At 47.9% G+C, this 19,639-nt stretch overlaps 1 protein-coding gene across 1 annotated transcript in view; it reads right to left on the reverse strand.

Moving 5' to 3' along the window:
- Nucleotides 1–1,319: 1,319 nt before the first annotated feature.
- Nucleotides 1,320–19,639, reverse strand: part of LOC120384370 — a 28,801-nt gene continuing 10,481 nt past the window's right edge. Inside the window, exons 4-7 of the mRNA XM_039503041.1 lie at nt 13,411–13,534; nt 10,958–11,178; nt 10,353–10,682; nt 1,320–1,834 (exon numbers count right to left, since the gene is read on the reverse strand). Coding sequence (XP_039358975.1) covers nt 1,812–1,834; nt 10,353–10,682; nt 10,958–11,178; nt 13,411–13,534 — 698 coding nt within the window. The 3' untranslated portion in view covers nt 1,320–1,811. The remainder of the gene's footprint in view (nt 1,835–10,352; nt 10,683–10,957; nt 11,179–13,410; nt 13,535–19,639) is intronic.

The following is a 19,639-nucleotide window of genomic DNA, read 5'->3' on the forward strand; positions in this document are numbered from 1 at the left end:
AATGGGGACCTGCATGGACTCCTCTAAACTAAAAATCCTAGTTTAGATCTGGTAAAAGCTGCCACCACCCAATAATGTACGTGTAGTGGCACACAGTCCTTCCCCAAAATCCTTGGGGATCCCAAGAGCCCCAAATCCATGGAGTTCTTATACCCAGGAGAAATAAACCATTCCCCCCTGCTTCCTCCCCCCTCCCTTTTCCTAGGAGAGATACTGGGATCCAACTACAGAGGGATGCCGTCCTCCTCCCTCCTCCCCTTTCCCTGAGAATTCACCCAAGGAAAGATCAACCAAGTCCTTAACAGAAAAGATTTTATTAAAAGAACAAAAAGAAAGTAACTGTCTCTGTATTACCAGGATGCAAAAATACAGGGTCTAAACTTATCCATCTCTGGAGAGAATCCCCCCTCCTTTCTTTCTCAGTAAAAGCAATAACAGTACAGAATTAAAGAAATTCTATAGCAAAACACACAATTGCAAATGTAGAAATCAAATTATAAGACTAATCCGCCTTTCTAATTAATACTCACTATTGGATAGTAGGAACTACTCCAGGAGAACTTGGAGACATGTCTGGCCTCTCTTAGATCCAAAAAGAGAACGCAGAGCCAACAAGGAACACAGACAAAGGCTTCCCTCCACAGAGATTTGAAATTATCCTGTCCCTTGATTGGTCCTCTGGTCAGGTGTTTCTCAGGTTACTGAGCTTGTTAACCCTTTCCAGGTAAAAGAGACCTTAACCCTGATCTGTTTATTTATGACAATAGGGAAGAGGTTTTGGCTCGTCTTCTGAGCATCTTCACTTTAAGGGTTCCACGAGCCTCTAAAGCAGGGGTAGGAAAACTTTTTGTCCCAAGGGCCACATCTGGGTGGGGAAATTGTATGCAGGGCCATAAATGTAGGATTGGGGTATGGGGTTGGGATGCAGGAAGGAGTGTAGGGTGCAGCAGGGGGCTCAGAGCAGGGATTTGGGGTGCAGGAGGGGTCCAAGATGCAGGCTCTGGCCTGGCTGCTTACTTCAAGTGGCTCCAGTGTGGCAGCAGCGCACAGCAGGGCTAAGGCAGGCTCCCTGCCTGCCCTGGCTCCGTGCCGCTCCCAGAAGTGGCCAACATGTCCAGCACTGGCTCCTGGGGGTGGGGTGGGGGCAGGCAGCTCTGCCACACGCTGCTCTCACCTGTGGGTACCACCCCCAAAGGTCCCATTGGCTGGGAATGGGGGAACCACAGCCAATGGAAGCTGGGAGGGTGGTGCCTGCAGGCGAGGGCAGCGCATGGAGCCCTCTGCCCCCTTCTCCCAAAGACCACAGGGACGTGGTGTCGGCTGCTTCTGGGAGTGGTGTGGGGCCAGGGCAGGCAGGAAGCCTGCCTTAGCCCCACTGTGCCATGGGGCTGGCAATCCTGCAGGCTGGATTGAAAGCCCGGATGGGCCGGATCTGGCCCGCAGGCCAGTTTGCCCACTCCTGCTCTAAAGTGATTGCTAGGTAGCACAATGGGGAATCTGTAGGTGACAGAAATGTTCATCTCATATTTTCCTATGGCTCAGATGCCACTGAGACTGCCTAAGCCATCAGCGATCACCGGGTTCTGCTGCCTCAAAGAGGGGTGTCAGGGAGGAGTCTTTTTAATATGAACACCCGTGAACTCCCTTTCCAGTTATCCAGCATCCCCTCCCCTCCCTTCCATTCAGTTCAAGGTTTATTTGCAGGTACAGAATCTGGCAGGCAGGATGGTCAGCACGGTGCTTGGGGGGAATGCCGGGGTAACAGGTGTCTGAGAGCTCCATCTCCAGGTGTACGCTGTAACAGCTGATCCTCATATTGTCCGACTGACAGCAGCTGTGGGGAAAAAAATCAGACTCAGTAAGTTAGAAGCTAAAGAATACTCCTGCAGTACGTGCATCGCACTTGTCCAAGTGCTGCACTAGCTCCGTGCATGCCAGCCAGCCAGAAATAAACAGGGCACGTTGGACAGACGCAGTGATAGGAAATGATCATCGGTGCTGTGAAAGGGAGACCTGAGAGGTAAAGGCCTTCAGGAACCGAAACTCTGTGCTTCTAATTCTGAGATGCCCGGATTTAATGTTAGACACAAACTAGAACAGACAGGCCAAGAAAACAGTCCCAGCCGGGTCTGAAGCAGCTTCTCAATTTCAATGCACTGGGACTGGGAAGTTGCCCAGAAGGAAAAGGCAGAAGGACCTCATGTGTAACTCAAGCTCTGTGGCTGACTCTGCACAGTGACTGCATTGCAGACATTTCACTCACCCCTCTTTTCTGAAACCACGCACTCTGTAATAATAATCACAGCCAAGATTATAACAAGGGCCCCGAGAACCATCCGGATGATGAAAACAACGTGGGAGGCATTTCTCCTTTTATATGAAATCAAGAAAAACCTGTCAGTGTGGGATGCAGGGATCGAGAGGGACAGATTTGCCTCTAAAGGAGGGACAGAGACTGATGGATAAATAAAGGGGTGGCAGGGACAGTTTAAAGATGAAAAACTGTTTCTCCCCCCCTTAATATTCCACCCCCTTCTGTGTCACAGGCAGTTTCCTTGGCCTCCCTTTTTGCCAGCAGGTTCCTCTTCATCTGCCAGCTGCTGGGACCTGTGGGGTCATCGGGCTGGGTTCAGCCCTCTGCCTAGGGGAACCTTCCCATGAGGCCAGCCAGCCCGCTGACTCTGCCACAGGAGTAGGGAATCCCTAGCAGAGCAAGACACTAGAGACCTGGATAGAGCCCTTACCAAGAGTAACGCTCCCCTAACTGACCCTATCTATGGTTTCCTGCACCTGCCAATCCAAAAGGATAAATGTGACTCTATACTTAGCCTAGGGGGATGGATCTGTCACTGGGCAGGGACTGTCTCAGTAGGGGAGGAAGGAAACCAGAACCCCTACAAGGTTTGTATCTCTTAACATAACAATAGAATAACAGGAGGATTCTGAATGTACAAATGATCTAAAGCTCCTTGCCAGTGGTCGCCATTATAAAATCAGCATTTACCTCAGTCAGCACATGGCAGTGTTGAGACGCCACACTGCTTCCCGATGCTTGGAACTGGCACCAGATTGCAGCACTAACTAGAACCTTCACCTCCTCCACAAACAGTAATTCTGTTGACAACTGCTGCTGTTCCCTGGGCTGCTTCCCAGGTAGTCCCTTCCTCTTCACGCTTATCTCCGGGCTGAAGTTACTTACTCCTCTGGTCCCTGCCAGGAACAGACCTGCTCAGGCCCAGCAGTTCCTTTTCACTGAGCCTGCTGGGCTCTGATTGGCTGCTTCCCTGCAGCCTTTCTAGGCAGCTTGGAGGACCCACCTTCACCACTCCTTTTATGTGACCTGGAACACACACTCACCCACCTTGTTTCTCTAATATCCAGGGACCCACATGGCTACAACAACAGTCCGTAATTTACAGCCAGCCTATCTCTGAGATAACACTGCATCTCCCTGTCCTAGACTAGGAAATAGCTGTGGGGTTTCAGTTACCATGTGGGAAGTGTGAGTCAGTGGTGACCATGACCGCTATACTTACCTACATGCCTCCAACTTCCGTCCAGGACACACCACACGATCCATTGTCTACAGCCAAGCTCTAAGATACAACCGCATTTGCTCCAATCCCTCAGACAGAGACAAGCACCTACAAGATCTCTATCAAGCATTCTTAAAACTACAGTACCCACCTGCTGAAGTGAAAAAACAGATTGACAGAGCCAGAAGGGTACCCAGAAGTCACCTACTACAAGACAGGCCCAACAAAGAAAATAACAGAACACCACTAGCTGTCACCTTCAGCCCCCAACTAAAACCTCTCCAGCGCAGCCTCAAAGATCTACAACCTATCCTGAAAGATGATCCCTCAGTCTCACAGATCTTGGGGGACAGACCTGTCCTCGCTTACAGACAACCCCCCAACCTGAAGCAAATACTCACCAGCAACCACACATCACTGAACAAAAACACTAACCCAGGAACCTACCATTGCAACAAAGCCCAATGCCAACTCTGTCCACATATCTATTCAAGTGACATCATCACAGGACCTAATCACATCGGCCATACCATCAGGGGCTCATTCACCTGCACATCTACCAATGTGATATATGCCATCATGTGCCAGCAATGCCCCTTTGCCATGTACATTGGCCAAACTGGACAGTCTCTTCGCAAAAGAATGAATGGACACAAGTCTGACATCAGGAATCATAACATTCAAGAACCTGTAGGAGAACACTTCAACCTGTCTGGTCATTCAATGACAGACCTGCGGGTGGCAATTTTGCCAAAGAAAAGCTTCAAAAACAGACTCCAAGGAGAAACTGCTGAGCTGGAATTGATATGCAAACTAGATACAATCACCTTAGGTTTAAATAGGGACTAGGCATAGCTGAGCCATTACAAACATTGAATCTATCTCCCCTTGTAAGTATTGTCAGACTTCTTATCAAACTGTCTGTACTGGGCTATCTTGATTATGACTTCAAAAGTTTTTTTTCCTTACTTAATTGGCCTCTCAGCATTGGTAAGACAACTCCCACCTTTTTGTGCTCTCTGTATGTGTATATATATATCTCCTCAATATATGTTCCATTCCATGCATCCGAAGAAGTGGGCTGTAGCCCACGAAAGCTTATGCTCAAATAAATTTGTTAGTCTCTAAGGTGACACAAGTGCTCCTGTTCTTTTTATCCTGACAATGCAGATCAGAGAAGATAATGCTGCTGTTTATCATGGATCGTCACTCTCGTTCCATTCCCGCGGCCATTTTTACCAAAGTCACATCTGTAGAACCCAGAATCATTCATGCTGGTTTTAGTCAAGGTCAGAGAAGCCAGGCCCACTGAGAAATCTAGAATTGTTGTGACTGAGCCTGCTTTATTTTTCAGCTCCTGCTCATGTCCATCAGACCCGTTTTTATACCATTTAACAGAGTATGTGGTGCTGAGTTTCTCCAGGGCCCTGAATCTACATTCTATGGTCAGCGGTTTCCCTTCCTCTTCATTGACAAAGGCAGGGCTCTGAGTCACCAACAGGTCAACAGCTGGAGAGAGAGAGAAACACAAGTGACTTCAGCTGATTGACATGTTTCTGCAGCAAGGTGAAGTATTTAAAGAAACAGTTGGTTTTTTTCCAGCATTTCAGGCCCCTTTGTAAAGCTTGGCCATTAAAATATCCCCAAGTGGGTGTTAAGAAGTTAACTGATGCTCTCCGGTTTCTGTGTTTCCCAGAAATAATTCTGGCCATTGACTAAAAGCAGGAACATTACAGCTTCCTAAACATCATCTTCAAACATCTCTTCGTATGAAGCCTTTTGATACAAAGCCATAGGCAGGACCCCACAGAAGATGAGGCAAAGTGCCATGGCAGGCTCTGTATGGGCTGTAGAATTCTTCCAGCCATCTGCTGGGATGAGCCTTTTGATGATGTCTCTCCTTCATAGCACTGAACAGACCTGACCTAAACTGGTTCTAGTTGCTTACTCTGAACCTTTGGGAGGATTGGATCAGTTCAGACAAGAAACCTTCACACTTGATCTAAGGCCTGTTCTTCCCGAGAAGCCCTTCCCACTTTTCCTGCTACCCAACAAAATCCATCATTCAGTTTGACAGTCTCTGCTGGTGTCTTGGGATCAGCTGCTGACTTGGGGTTTCTCTGAATCATAGAATCATAGAATCTCAGGGTTGGAAGGGACCTCAGGAGGTCATCTAGTCCAACCCCCCGCTCAAAGCAGGACCAATCCCCAACTAAATCATCCCAGCCAGGGCTTTGTCAAGCCTGACCTTAAAAACCTCTAAGGAAGGAGATTCCACCACCTCCCTAGGTAACCCATTCCAGTGCTTCACCACCCTCCTAGTGAAATAGTGTTTCCTAATAGCCAACCTAAACCTCCCCCTCTGCAACTTGAGACCATTACTCCTTGTTCTATCATCTTCTACCACTGAGAACAGTCTAGATCCATCCCCTTTGGAACCCCCTTTCAGGTAGTTGAAAGCAGCTATCAAATCCCCCCTCATTCTTCTCTTCTGCAGACAAAACAATCCCAGTTCCCTCAGCCTCTCCTCATAAGTCATGTGCTCCAGCCCCCTAATCATTTTTGTGGCCCTCCGCTGGACTCTCTCCAATTTATCCACATCCTTCTTGTAGTGTGTGGCCCAAAACTGGACACAGTACTCCAAATGAGGCCTCACCAGTGCTGAGTAGAGGGGAATGATCACCTCCCTCGATCTGCTGGAAATGCCCCTACTTATACAACCCAAAATGCCATTAGCCTTCTTGGCAACAAGGGCACACTGTTGACTCATATCCAGCTTTTCGTCCACCGTAACCCCTAGGTCCCTTTCTGCAGAACTGCTGCCCAGCCATTCCGTCCCTAGTCTATAGCAGTGCATGGGATTCTTCCGTCCTAAATGCAGGACTCTGCATTTGTCCTTGTTGAACCTCATCATATTTCTTTTGGCCCAATCCTCTAATTTGTCTAGGTCCCTCTGTATCCTATCCCTACCCTCCAGCGTATCAACCACTCCTCCCAGTTTAGTGTCATCTGCAAACTTGCTAAGGGTGCAGTCCACACCATCCTCCAGATCGTTAATGAAGATATTGAACAAAACCGGCCCCAGCACCGACCCTTGGGGCACCACACTTGATACCGGCTGCCAACTAGACATGGAACCATTGATCAGTACCCATTGAGCCCGACCATCTAGCCAGTTTTCTATCCACCTTACCATCCATTCATCCAGCCCAGACTTCTTTAACTTGCTGGTAAGAATACTGTGGGAGACTGTATCAAAAGCTTTGCTAAAGTCCAGTAATAGCACATCCACTGCTTTCCCCTCATCCACCGAGCCGGTTATCTCATCATAGAAGGCAATTAGGTTAGTCAGGCATGACTTGCCCTTGGTGAATCCATGCTGACTGTTCCTGATCACTTTCCCCTCCTTTAAGTGGTTCAGAATTGATTCCTTGAGGACCTGTTCCATGATTTTTCCAGGGACTGAGGTGAGACTGACTGGCCTGTAGTTCCCTGGATCTTCCTTCTTCCCTTTTTTAAAGCTACATTAGCTTTTTTCCAGTCATCCGGGACCTCCCCCGATCGCCATGATTTTTCTGGAGTTAGAGGTGTGTAATGTGCCCCATGGCAAACTGATATGGCAAAGCCCCTCAGAGCATGAGAACATGGGCAGGGCAGGGAAAGGAGGGATGTGGAGGAAAGAGAGGGAAAAGACAGGTGTGTATGTGAGGATCCAGATGGGAGGAGAGGTTTAGAAAGGGGGGGCTGTCACCAAACCCATCCCAAGAGATTAGCCAAGGGAGCTGAGTGTACTTGGAGAAAGGGAAGAAGGAAGAGGACTAAGGGTATGTTGACACGGCAAAGAAAAACCCGCAGCTGGCCCATGCCAGCCGACTCGGGCTCTCAGGGCTGCGGCTGCGGGGCGGTTTCACTGCTGTGTAGAGTTTCGGGCTCGAGCTGTGGTCCAGGCTCTAGGGCCTGCAGGGGTGCGGGGGCAGTGAGGGGGAACTATAAGCCGCAGAGACTGAAGGCAACCTCATAAAAGTTCAGATCAGTTTGGATAATACTCAGATGAGCATCCAGAGTGTGAAGCGATACACCAAATCTTTCAAGCTTTGTCCCTCTCTCCTGAGCTCGCATCTCACGTGCTCTCAAAAAGAGAAAAACCTACCATAATGTTAATGGTGTTATCTATGGTTATGGTGACGCTCAGATAAATTTGTGGATTCCTGCATTAGACACTTAGATGTGGGTGAGAGGGAAACTCGAGCTCAATATAGTCACTGAGGCGCATTAGAGCACAAGGGGGTGAATGGCAATCAGGGCCGGCTCCAGACCCCAGCGCGCCAAGCGCGGCAGAAGCGGCGTCCCGGGAGGGCGGCAGGCGGCTCCGGTGGACCCTCTGCAGGCGTGCCTGCGGAGGGTCCGCTGGTCCCGCGGTGCCTGCAGGAGGACCACTGGAGCCGCGGGACTGGTGACCGGCAGAGCGCCCACCGCGGTGAGCCGCCCTGCTTGGGGCGGCGCAAATCCTAGAGCCGCCCCTGATGGCAATGAGGAAATCAAAACTGGCTGATGTTGGAAAGATGCTGGAGGACAGTTACTGAGCCTGGAGTGCGGGATGGGATTCGGGTCCTTGGATCTTTGAGGTTTGCGCACTCTGTCAGCTGCTCCAGTAGAACAGAGGAGACAAAGGAACTGCGCATTGAGACCCCAACTCCATTTCTCTTGTTTTAGAGTTACAGACAAATTGTCCTCAGACCGATGTGTCTGGAAACAAACTCAAATTCATCTGTAGAAACAAATCATCTCGTTTCTGTTCATGCATTAAACCTGCCCTATGCTGGCATTTCCAGCTGTGACTCAGAACTATCATGGGTGAATACTGGCATGCCGGGCATCATAGCATTCACCAGGCACACCTGATCTTGTGCTAGGTGCTGTACATACACGTAGAGAGCCAGTCCCTGCCCCGAGGAGTTTAAAGTCTAATAAGACAGACAGAAGCTAGGAGAGGAAAAATTATCTCCATTTTACAGATGGAGGCACAGGGAGACTAAATGACTTGCCTCAGGTCATACAGGCAGTCTGTGACAGACAGAAATAAAACGAAAACCTCCTAATTCCTAGTCTCCTGCTCTAGCCACTACCATATACTGCCTTTGCTGTACCCATCTGCAACAGGGTGCCTGCCCCATGGGCTGGAGAGCCTGGGCTAAGCTAACCCTGATTCAGGGCTGGCGCAACCCATTAGGTGACCTAGGCGGTCGCCTAGGCCGCTAACATTTGGGGGGCGGCAACCGCAGTGGCCGGACCTTCCGCCGCCTCTGTCGGGGGCGGCATTTCAGGGGTGGGACCTTCCGTCGCCTAGGGCAGTAAAAAAGCTGGCGGTGCTCCTGCCCTGATTACAGGATAAGTCTCACCGGAGAGGAGTCAGGTGCTTCCAGTACAAAAGAAGCAGGAAGGTGCTGAGAAGGGGGCAAGCCCGGGAAATTGTGGCCATGTGTGTGGACACTGCAGCGAGTGAGACGGGTCCTGCAGGGTTCTGAGCCAGCAGGGGAGAAGCTCAAGGAGCTGGAGAAAGTGAGGAAATGTCTCCAGGCGGGGAGGCCTGGGAGAGGCCCTATCCAAGCAGGGGAGTGACTGCCAAGCCCAGTGGGAAAGGCCTGTGGAGGACAAACACCAGGTAGGAGGTGCTGGGAAGCAGGAAGACAGACCCTCGGGGAGGTAGGGCCGTGTTGTTTTGGATTATCAGGAGTGAGACGCTGCACTGGGGCCTGGAGGGCCAAGATGCCCCTGGGGACTCGATTTACTGGACTGCAGGAGGTGATGGTTTGAACGACCTTTAAACTGAGTGAGTTGTTAAAGGGCCCTGAAGAGGGGGAAACGGGCAAGGTGCTGAAAAGCGACCTCTGGCCACAAGTTGGTGCTTGAGAACCGCTCATGTTACACTCTCCTGTTCTCAGTCGCAGGGTGTCAATTGAGCATCTGCCACTTGCAACAAAAATCATCAGAACAATACACGCAATATGTATCACCGCTCCGCTTTCCCAGCAGCATGTGCTCACCCCATTGCCAGTAGGGAGAATGGTGATCCCAGCAAGTCTTAGCCAGCCCTAGCGACCCCTTTAAAATGGGGTTGTGACTCACTTTGGGGTCCCATCCCACAGTTTGAGAACCACTAAACCATCCAAGACAGATGCTCTCCAGCCTCCTTTGGAAAACCTCCAGTGAAGGAGCTTCCACAACCTCCCGAGGTGTCTGTTCCATTCTCACAGTTAAGAAGTTTTTCCTGAGATTTAATCTAAATCTGCTGTGCTGTAGTTTGAACCCATTGCCTCTTGTCCTGCCCCCTGTGGCAAGAGAGAACAACTTTTCTCCATAGTTTTTATGGCAGCCTTTCAAGGATTTGAAGAGCACTGTCATGTCTCCCATCTTAATCTTCTCTTTTCCAAACTACACATACCCAGCCCTTGCTGTGTGACTTAGGAGCCTAAGTCCTCTTGGCAAAAGTGACTGATTTCAATGGGAGTTAGGTGCTGAGATGCCTTTGAAAATCCCAATTACAACTTTTGGTGCCAAAATGCCTTTAAAAATCTGCCTCTGAGGGCCTAAGTCCCCTCTGAAACTTGGAAGCTCCTAAATCACTTGGGTACTTTGAACTATGTTACCTTCAGTTTCTCACAGGCTGGAGCCCATATTTTTATGGGTTCTATACTGTACACACCTGAGAATTCAGACTCGCTTTTGCCAGCAACAGTCGTTCATTCTCTGTCCTTTAGGCTGCCATTCGCTGTCTCTCACAGCATGAAGATCAGATAGGAAAATACTGGTACTTACGAGTGATGGTCACTTGGGTTCCGGCTCCTGACACAGACCAGTTCCTAGCTGTGCTCCCCACCTCACATATGTAGGTTCCTGTATCGGTTACATTCACGTTCTTCAGAGTGAACGAAGCAAAACCCTTTTCCAAATCCAGGGCTGCTGAGCCCCCGCCTCTTTCGCTCATCAGCTCCTTCTTCGTTCCCCCAGTTCCATTATGTTTATACCATTTCACATACAAGGTCCTGTGGTTTTTCAATTCTGTGAATCTACACTCCATGGTGAGATCTGACCCTTCTGACTCCTGGATATTGGCTGGGGTCTGATTCACCATCAGCTTGGGAATTTCTGCAGGAGAGAAACAGAGACGATTGCACCTTGACGCAGGAGAATTTCAGTGGCAATGGCTGGTGACTGGGATGTATTAAAAGAAATGTCTCCCCCTCCAGTATTTTGTGTTCTTTTCCCAGCCTGGCCATTTAACATCCCCTGCTTCTCAGAGGTTAAAGTGATGCTTTCACTTAGTTCCACTCATAGCTTTATGATGCCTGGCAAGACCAGCAAACCATCCCCACCCCACCCCAAATGTTCAGTCTGGGCATGCAGGCAGGCATTGAACGTACCAACGGGTGTGCATGCAACATGGGCAAGCAAACGTTTAGAGCCAGCATCGCCAACTACTCTGTGAAAAACGCCTGCCCCTTCTTGCACAACTGCAGAAGTGACGGTGCTTGAAAGTGGCGGATTCAGAGGGGCACTTGCTTGGTTTAGCTGTCGGACTGCTTCCTTCACCCAGCTCGCCTCTGGGTCTGCACAGAACTCTCTATTCTTCTTAGTGACAAAGCTGAAGAGAGACCAGAAACAGCAACAATTACAAGAAACAGAACGGAAGAGCTGATAAATATGCAAAGCCTGGGTAAAAGCAGCCGTAAGGAAGCTCATGCTACCTTGGCAGAAGCTCGAGACATTCCATTTTCCCAATGACTTCTGAAAGTTAAATATAGCCATGTTTTAGTGTGCAGGAGATAGAGATATAATCAGCTGGTGTCTGAGTCAGGATCTGATGTGATGAATAATTTCCTGACTTTCTTTTTCCTGTTCATTGGTAAAGTAACTATTTTGAAATGGGGCAGTTGACCCGATTTTCACCTGAGGATGCTGTAATGAAGTTAAGAGGGGCCGACTGTGTAATCACATATAGGGTCGGATCCTGTTCCCACTGAAACCGAAGGGAATTTTTCCACCCACTGCAGTGGGAGCAGGGCCAGACTAACACTGAAAGTACAATTCTGCTCTGTAAAGTGGCTGCAAATATGGCATCATGGGATTCCATGTTTGTGCCTCTCTGACGCCAGATTGTTATTTATTATTTAGCACCTACAGGCCCCTACTGAGCTCAGGGCTCTGTTGTGCAACGTGAACATAACTAGAGACAAGTCCCTGGCCCAAAACGTTTACAGTCTAAATAGACAGAGCAGATCAACAGTGGGAGGGGAAAGAGGCAGGTCACTGCCAGACGGGGAACAGAACTCAGCTTTCCTGACTAGAGCTGGTAGGTTTTTGACTCAATGCAATTTTTAAGAAAAAGTGTCTGCGTTCCCGGGAAATGTTTGACTTTTTGTCCAGAAAAAACAAAACAAACAAACAAAAAAACCCCAAAAAAGAATGCCCAAATTTTTCAGCTGGAAACCGAAATGGAAAAGCTGTGATCTGGAAATTCTGCCATGGTGCCTCATGGGAATTGTATCCTGACTGCCTCATTCCCCCTCTCTCCACCCTTTGGGACTGGGTTCCCCAGCTAGACTACATCTCCCATGAGGCACTACAACCAGGGACTTCTATGATGTGTTGCATCAAGAGGGGGAGACCATAGTGCAACATGGGAGCTGTAGTCCGTCCAGGGAGCCCAGGCTATTGAGAAAAATGGGAGCTTGAAGCACTCAAACTACAGTTACCATGAGGCACCAAGGTATCATTTTTAAATCAAGAATTTCATATTTTCAGCTGAAAAGCTTTTGCCAAAAATTTCTGATTTTCAATTTTTCATCCAAAAATGCATATTTTCCCTGGGGGGCAGGGCTGAGAGCAAAAATACTTTCTAAGCAGCTCAACTCATGACTCCCAGCCTGGAACCCGAGCCACTCAATCATGCTCTGGTCTGGCCCATGTTAGTAGAGCTATGCCAGTTCACATCAGCTGAGGATCTGGCCCCAAATCTGTAACAAATTTGGAGAGTTGCACCCACTTAAAACCAGGGCTGAATTTGGCCCAGGCTAAGTAAACTATTAAAAAGGTTGAAATATTTCCCCAGACTTTTCTCAGGGGCTGAATTTCTGGTAACTGTGTAAAGTGTTTATAAATTGAAACCACATGTAGCAATTGTCAGGTTTGTTTAAAATGAATTAATGAGTTCCCAGGGGCTCTCAGAGTGGAAGGCTGGACTTGTGCTTATGGCAGAGGCCTACTCTTCAGGTCCTGATTCTGCCTCAGGCTTCCTGTAGAACCTTGGCCAAAACACTTAGGCTTGGTCTACGCGCTACCCATTCATCTCACTACAACTACATTGCTCAGGGAAAATCCACAGCCCTGAGCGACTCAGTGATACGGACGTTAACTCCTGGTGTAGACAGCACTGTCAACGGGAGGGCTTCTCCCGCCGACATAGCTACCACCTCTCCAGGAGGGGGAGAAGCTCTCCTGTCGACATAGCGTAGGTAGCATCTTCACGAAGCGCTCCAGTGGTGCTGCAGCAGCACTGTACGTGTGGACAAGGCCTTCATCTCCGTTGGTCCCCCATCTGTAAAACAGTCCTCATAATCTTTCCTTTCTTCTGCCCATTGTCTGTCTTGTGTAATTAGCTTGTGAACTGTTTCAGGGCAGGGCCTGGCTCACTATGTGTGTGTACATCACCTAGAACAATGGAGCCCTGAGTTCAGCTGGGGCCTGTGGGCAGGTTCCAGAATGTGTTTTGCACCAAAACGAGGATCTGTGCAGGATTTTGGCCCATTTATTCTCAGAGTTGCAAATTAAATTAATCGATTCTGAAAAGAGGACCACATGGTAGAAAAGTACTTACATGATAGCGGCTTTGGGACATGATGGTTCTGTCTTCCTATAGGTCTTCAACAGTTTCTGGGGTATTTCTTTTCGTGAAAATTCAGTGCATAATTTTTTGCACTTCACAGGTGCTTTGGGTTGTCCTAAGGCAAAAAAAAAAATTAAAAATTAAACGTAAGTATCAGTTCGTGTTCTGGATGCAATGAAAGCTGCACGCAGAGGTGTAGCGAGCGCCCTCCATACCCTCCGACCGGAGGGGGCCCCGCAAGGAAGGGGGCCCCTAAAAGTGGCAAAAAAAATGTAAGGTATAACTAGGTAAGTGACATTTATTGACGCTATTGCACAATCCATGTCGGTTTTACTGACAAAACCGTGAAGTCATTATGATACATCATAATGCTATTGGCTACATCAGTTGTCTGTCGGTCAGTTTCGAATTTTAGTTGGACCCATTCAAAGAATGTGTATTTGCGTTCATAATGGCGGTTGGCGGATAAATGTTATTAATTTAGTTGTTTAATTTTTTATCGTTTCCAACGCAGAAGCGTGCTTTGTGATGTCTAAGAGAACGTATAAGAGCGGAGCTAGTAAACGAAAGGCAGCAAAAGATGCCGAGAAGGAACTTGAGAAAATTCCAAAGTTGTCAACGTATTTTGCGCTGCAATCCAACGTACAGGTACAGGCACATGAAATGGACAGCGCTAGCAGCAACGAATCGTATCCAGAAGTGCTTCAAGTGAGGTCGAAGGTGAAGCCAGTTGTTCTACCAAACAAACTGTGACAGATATTCCAGCTGCTGCTGGGAAAGAAGTATCTGAATCTGAACCACTGACTGATGATCCAGGAGATTGGCCGTCTATAATATCGGACAGGCAAGTGTGTGACATTGTTGCACGTGGCCCACCGCAGCAGAATGAAAGTTACGAATTTCCATTTAACGAGGAAAGACGGAGGTTCACAAGTACTCATTTCTATCGAATCATGGCAAATGGCGAGAAAATAAGATGTTCATGGTTAATGTACTCAGTTCAGAAAGATACCATTTTTTGTTTTCGTTGTAAATTATTTGGCACTGGTGACATACCGCTACGTCGTGGAACATCTGCTTGGAAAGCACTGTCAAAAAGACTTCAGCAGCATGAAACATACAGTCTTGATGACCTTTGCCTGGTGAAATGGTTTGACCTTCGGTCAGGCATAGTAAACCGTACATCTATTGACCAACTCAAATTGCAGGCTTTTCTGAAAGAAAGAGATTTCTGGAGAAATGTTGTCAAACGCATGGTTGATGTCGTTATTTTCTTGTCCGAAAGAAACTTGGCATTTCGAGGAAGTAATGAAAAGCTCGGCGATCCTTTGAATGGCAACTTTTTGGGACTGTTTGAATTGCTTGCAAAGTATGATACTGTCCTCAGCGAACTTTTACAGAGGATTAAGAAGGCAGAGACACATGTTCAGTACCTCAGTCCACAGATCCAAAACGAGCTGATTCAACTTGTTGCCAGTAACATTCAAGAGGCCAACATAGCGCAGCTTAAAAAAGCAAAATATTATTCAGTTATTTTGGACTGTACTCCCGACGTGTCACATGAAGAACAGATGTGTGGTGTTACGCTTTGTTGAATGCAACGGTGAAGATGGTGTCAATATTTGTGAAGCGTTTGTTGGTTTTCTTAATGTTCATGATACAACTGGCGAGGGCTTATTGGAAGCGTTTCTTGAAAAGGCAAACAACTTAGGAATAGACATTGCTGACATGAGAGGCCAAGCTTATGATAACGGCGCAAATATGAGAGGAAAGAATAAAGGAGTTCAAGCCCGCATGCTAGAAATAAATGACCGTGCCTTGTATGTACCATGTGGAGCTCACACTTGGAATCTTGTGATCTCAGACGCAGCAAAGTCATCAAAATATGCCGTTGACTTTTTCGGTCTGATTAACAGAATATACGTTATCTTTTCTTCGTCACCTTCACGTTGGGATATACTTCAAGAACATATGCCAATATCTGTTAAAGGGTTATCGGACACTTGTTGGGAGTCGAGAATTGATGCTGTGAAGCCATTGCGTTATCACCTTGAAGAATTGTGCAATGCTTTGTCATCTTTGCGAGAATATGCGCTCGAAAAGAAAGATGGCAATACAGCAACAGAAGCCGGTGCACTTTTAGACCATGTTACTACGTGGCCTTTTGTTCTGACTGTGTACACGTGGTACGATATACTATTTCACATCAATAAAACCAGCAAATTAATTCAGTCACCAGATGTGTCAATTGACGTACTGCAGGCAGAAGTCGGTGCTACAATGACGTTTTTGGAAGACTATTGAAATACAGGATATAACTCTGTGGTCACAAATGCACGTGAAATAGCAGAGCATATGGGTATTGAGCAGGTGTTTCCAGAAACCAGGGTGCGACGTAAGAAGAGAATGTTTGATTACGAATGTGCTGATGATTCGAGTCGTCTTTCTGCCGAAGAAAAATTCAAATCGCAGTTCTTTCTTGTTCTCACTGATCAGGCCATATCTTCTGTTTCGTCGCGATTTGACCAACTCGTGGAGTGGTATAAGTTGTTTGGATTTCTGTACAACACTAACAGCCTGAAGCAGTGTCACAGAGAAAATGAACTGGAGAATCACAGCAAAAAATTTGAAAGAAAAATGGGAGACATTGATGCCAACGAACTCATAATGGAATTGAATCGTTTTATTTATGTCATCGAGAAAGAGAGAGGACTTGTCACGGCAAACAATTTTTTAACGTACATATACAAGAACAGCCTTCAGGAGATATATCCGAATCTTTGCATTTGCATCAGAATTCTTCTGACCACACCAGTTACTGTCGCCGGTGCTGAAAGGAGCTTCAGCAGAATGAAACTGATCAAGAATATCCTGCGCTCAACCATGACAGATGACAGGCTTTCTGCGCTTGCAGTTATCTCAATTGAAAACAGGATTGCCAGATCTCTGGACTATGACGCATTGATTAACCAATTTGCGGAGAACAAGGCTCGAAAGAAGCGCTTTGCGTAAATATGGAATACATGTACACTGTAGGCCTATGTATACATAATATGAACCCTGTATATTGTATAAAATAAATACCGCATTCCAGTTTCTGCATTGTAAGGGGCCCCGGACATATGTTCGGAGGAGGCCACGTTCTTTGTTGCTACGGCCCTGACAGTAGAGCTGATTGCAAATGTTCTGGCAAAACTTAGCTTAGACTGAAAATGCCAATGCGCTGAAGAGAACTGATTCACCAAATCTGCTACAGATTTGACTCCACTTTCATCAAAACACACACAGGTTTCTGTTGGTGTTCCAAGAGCCACAGGGTTAAAAAAAGAACTAAAGTGCCTGGAGGATGGGTCCATCAATGGCTATTAGCCAGGATGGGCGGGGATGGGGATGCCAGAAGCTGGGAATGGGTGACTTGGGATGGATCACTGGATGATTGCCTGTTCTGTTCATTCCCTCTGGAGCACCTGGCATTGGCCACTGTCAAAAGACAGGATACTGGGCTAGCTGGACCCTTGGTCTGACCCAGTGCAGCCGTTCTTATGTTCTTATGTCCCGCGAGCCCCAGCTCGGGGAGTCGGGAGTCGAGTCTCGGGCAGAGCCAGGTCTCTAGGGGCTCTTGCTGTCTGCTAGGCTCCCTGTCTGAGCCAGGGCTCCCGGCGCTTCCAGTGTCCCTGCCATGGCGCTGAAAGCCTGGAAGTTCCAGGACCAGCTCCCAGGGGTGCAGCTCTGGGATAGTTCCGCCATGCAGACTGCCCCGGGCTGGAGATCCCAGGGCTCCTAGAGGCCTGGGCCAGTGACTCCCCAGGCTGCTCTTCTCCTGCGCAGGCAGCTTGTAACTGGCCTCTGGGACTCTGGAAGCCCTCGGGTCCCTGGCCCTGGTGCAGTTCTTATCTGTCTTGGCTTGGAATGAAGCCAGTTCTGAAATAATGAAACGTCTCACAAACTGAAACCACCAGCTCTAGTGTACAGGGCCTAGCGCAGTGGGCCTGACATGTTGGTTGAGGCCTCTGAGCAGCATTGCAAAGCAAACACTAAAATAATAACCTATTACTGAGCCAACAACTTCATCCTGACTCTGCTCAACCCGTTGTGGGTTTGGGTTGGACTCTTCAGGGGCTAAACTAGAGGGATGCCCACGTTATTTTGCTTCTGTAGGCCAAGCACATTGCATGCACCAGGGACTCTTTGCATCCCTCTGTCACTGACAAGGTCCCTGGGTGCCACCCTCCCACGCCCCTCTATTTCAGGGACTCGCTAGCCCCCACCCTCATGCCAGGAGCGCTGTGTGTGTCCCATTTCTCCCCCCCCCCCATGCTACAGTCTCCAATTCTGCCACAAGCCAGGAGCTCTCTGTGCCCTAATTCTCTCCCTTTCCACCATTCCAGGGCCCCCCATTCTCCCTGCATGCTCAGGGCTTTGGCTGTACCCTCATTCCAGCATTATCCCCAGACCAGGTCCCCCATCCTCCCCATGCCAGGGGCTCTGTGAGCCTTCCCCTCCTCCCTTCCCCACTGTTATTAGTTCTCCTCTTTCTGCCAGGACATCCAGAGTGTCAGCACATTACAGTCTACTGGGGGAAGGAGCAGTGATGAGAGAGGAATGTTTTTCTACTGGAAAGTGTTAATTGGTGCCACAAACTGGTTCTTTGATTTAGACGGTTACAGAGGTGCTTTGCTCCAAGCTGTTACTCTGCTAAACAGGGAGCAGGCACTCCATGTCTCCTCCATTTTTCCCCTTTGGGTTTTCTGATTTCCCCAATATCAACAGAGTTCTGCCCAGTGATGCCTTCAATACGCCCTGAAATTTTGGAATTGATGGGCTGTGGTGTTCCAAATTATTGTGTCACAGACAAAGAGAAATGCCGTCACGTTGAGTGCACTGTAGCTGTGTCAGTCCCAGGATATTAGAGACAAGAGAGGTGAGATAATATCTATTATTGGACCAACTTCTGTTGGTGAGAGAGATGAGCTTTTGAGCTCCATAGAGCTCGTCCTCGGGTCTGGGAGAGGTACTTCCAATATCACAGCAAACTGCAACGCTTAAACTCCTGCACAGATTTCCACCCCAACTTCAACAACCACAGCCAATAAACTCGCTCTCTTGCCTCTCAGAATGTTTCCCCTCCTTGGTGGGAGGTGGGTAAAATTAATATTTAAATATTTTTGTCAGCAAAACATGCAGCAGACAACCCTGGGCCTTTGCCGGCGTATGGAGGAGTTTGAGTTGGGGATCATGGAATTGAAAAAAGTCTTTTGTGGCAGTAATGATGCTGGGTCACAAGAGAGCTTGAAACATAAAAATCAGCTCTTGTGGGACCTGTTTGATAGCAAAGTTTAGGGCGCACTGGTAAGGAGCCCGATTTCAGGGCCTTTCTCAAGTGGATGCACCTACTCAGTTTTTCTTCAGTCTGGAAAAGGAACATGTGGCGCAGAAGATGATTGGCTGCCTCAAGACATCAACGGGCAGAGAGCTTTCAGATCCTGTGGGGATTAGGGACTTTGCTGTGAATTTTTTCTCAGACCTATATGCAGCAAAACCAGTGTCCATCGGAGACTTGATGGTTCCTTAAGGCTCTTCCTAGGATCTCAATCTTGGATGTGGACAGACTTGAGCACAATCTGACACTCTCACAATTGACTTCTTCCCTAAATGGCTTTGCCCCAGGGAAGACCCCTGGTATTGATGGTTTGCTTGTTTAATTTTATAAGGCCTTTTGAACCCTTCTTGGGCCTGACTTACTCCAGGTGTTTCAGGAGAGCATCAAAGAGAAGATACTGCCACTCAGTTGTCATTGCGTGGTTCTTACCCTGTTGCCTAGGAAGGGGGACCTTGTGGGGGTGGAATAATTGTGGATCTGTGACCCTGCTTTGCTTAGACCATAAACTTTTTTCAAAGCCCTTGACAAATAAATGAAAACTATGATTGGTTTGGTCATGCACCCTTATCAGACCTATTGCATCCCCAGCAAGTCCATTTTTGATAGCCTTTTCCTATTGCCGGATGTAATTTCAGCCTCAAATGTATGATTTGCATATTGGGTTGATTTCCCTTGATCGAGAGAAGGCTTTTGATCATGTAGATCATAGATATTTGTTTCATATCCTTTGTGCTTTTGGTTTTGGGCCCATGTTTGTCTCCTGCATTCAGGTACAGTAGAACCTCAGGGTTATGGACACCTGAGTTATGAACTGACCATCAACCATCAACCACATACCTC

The sequence above is a fragment of the Mauremys reevesii genome, linkage group 16 (genome assembly GCF_016161935.1).
Source record: "Mauremys reevesii isolate NIE-2019 linkage group 16, ASM1616193v1, whole genome shotgun sequence".
NCBI lineage: Eukaryota > Metazoa > Chordata > Testudines > Geoemydidae > Mauremys > Mauremys reevesii.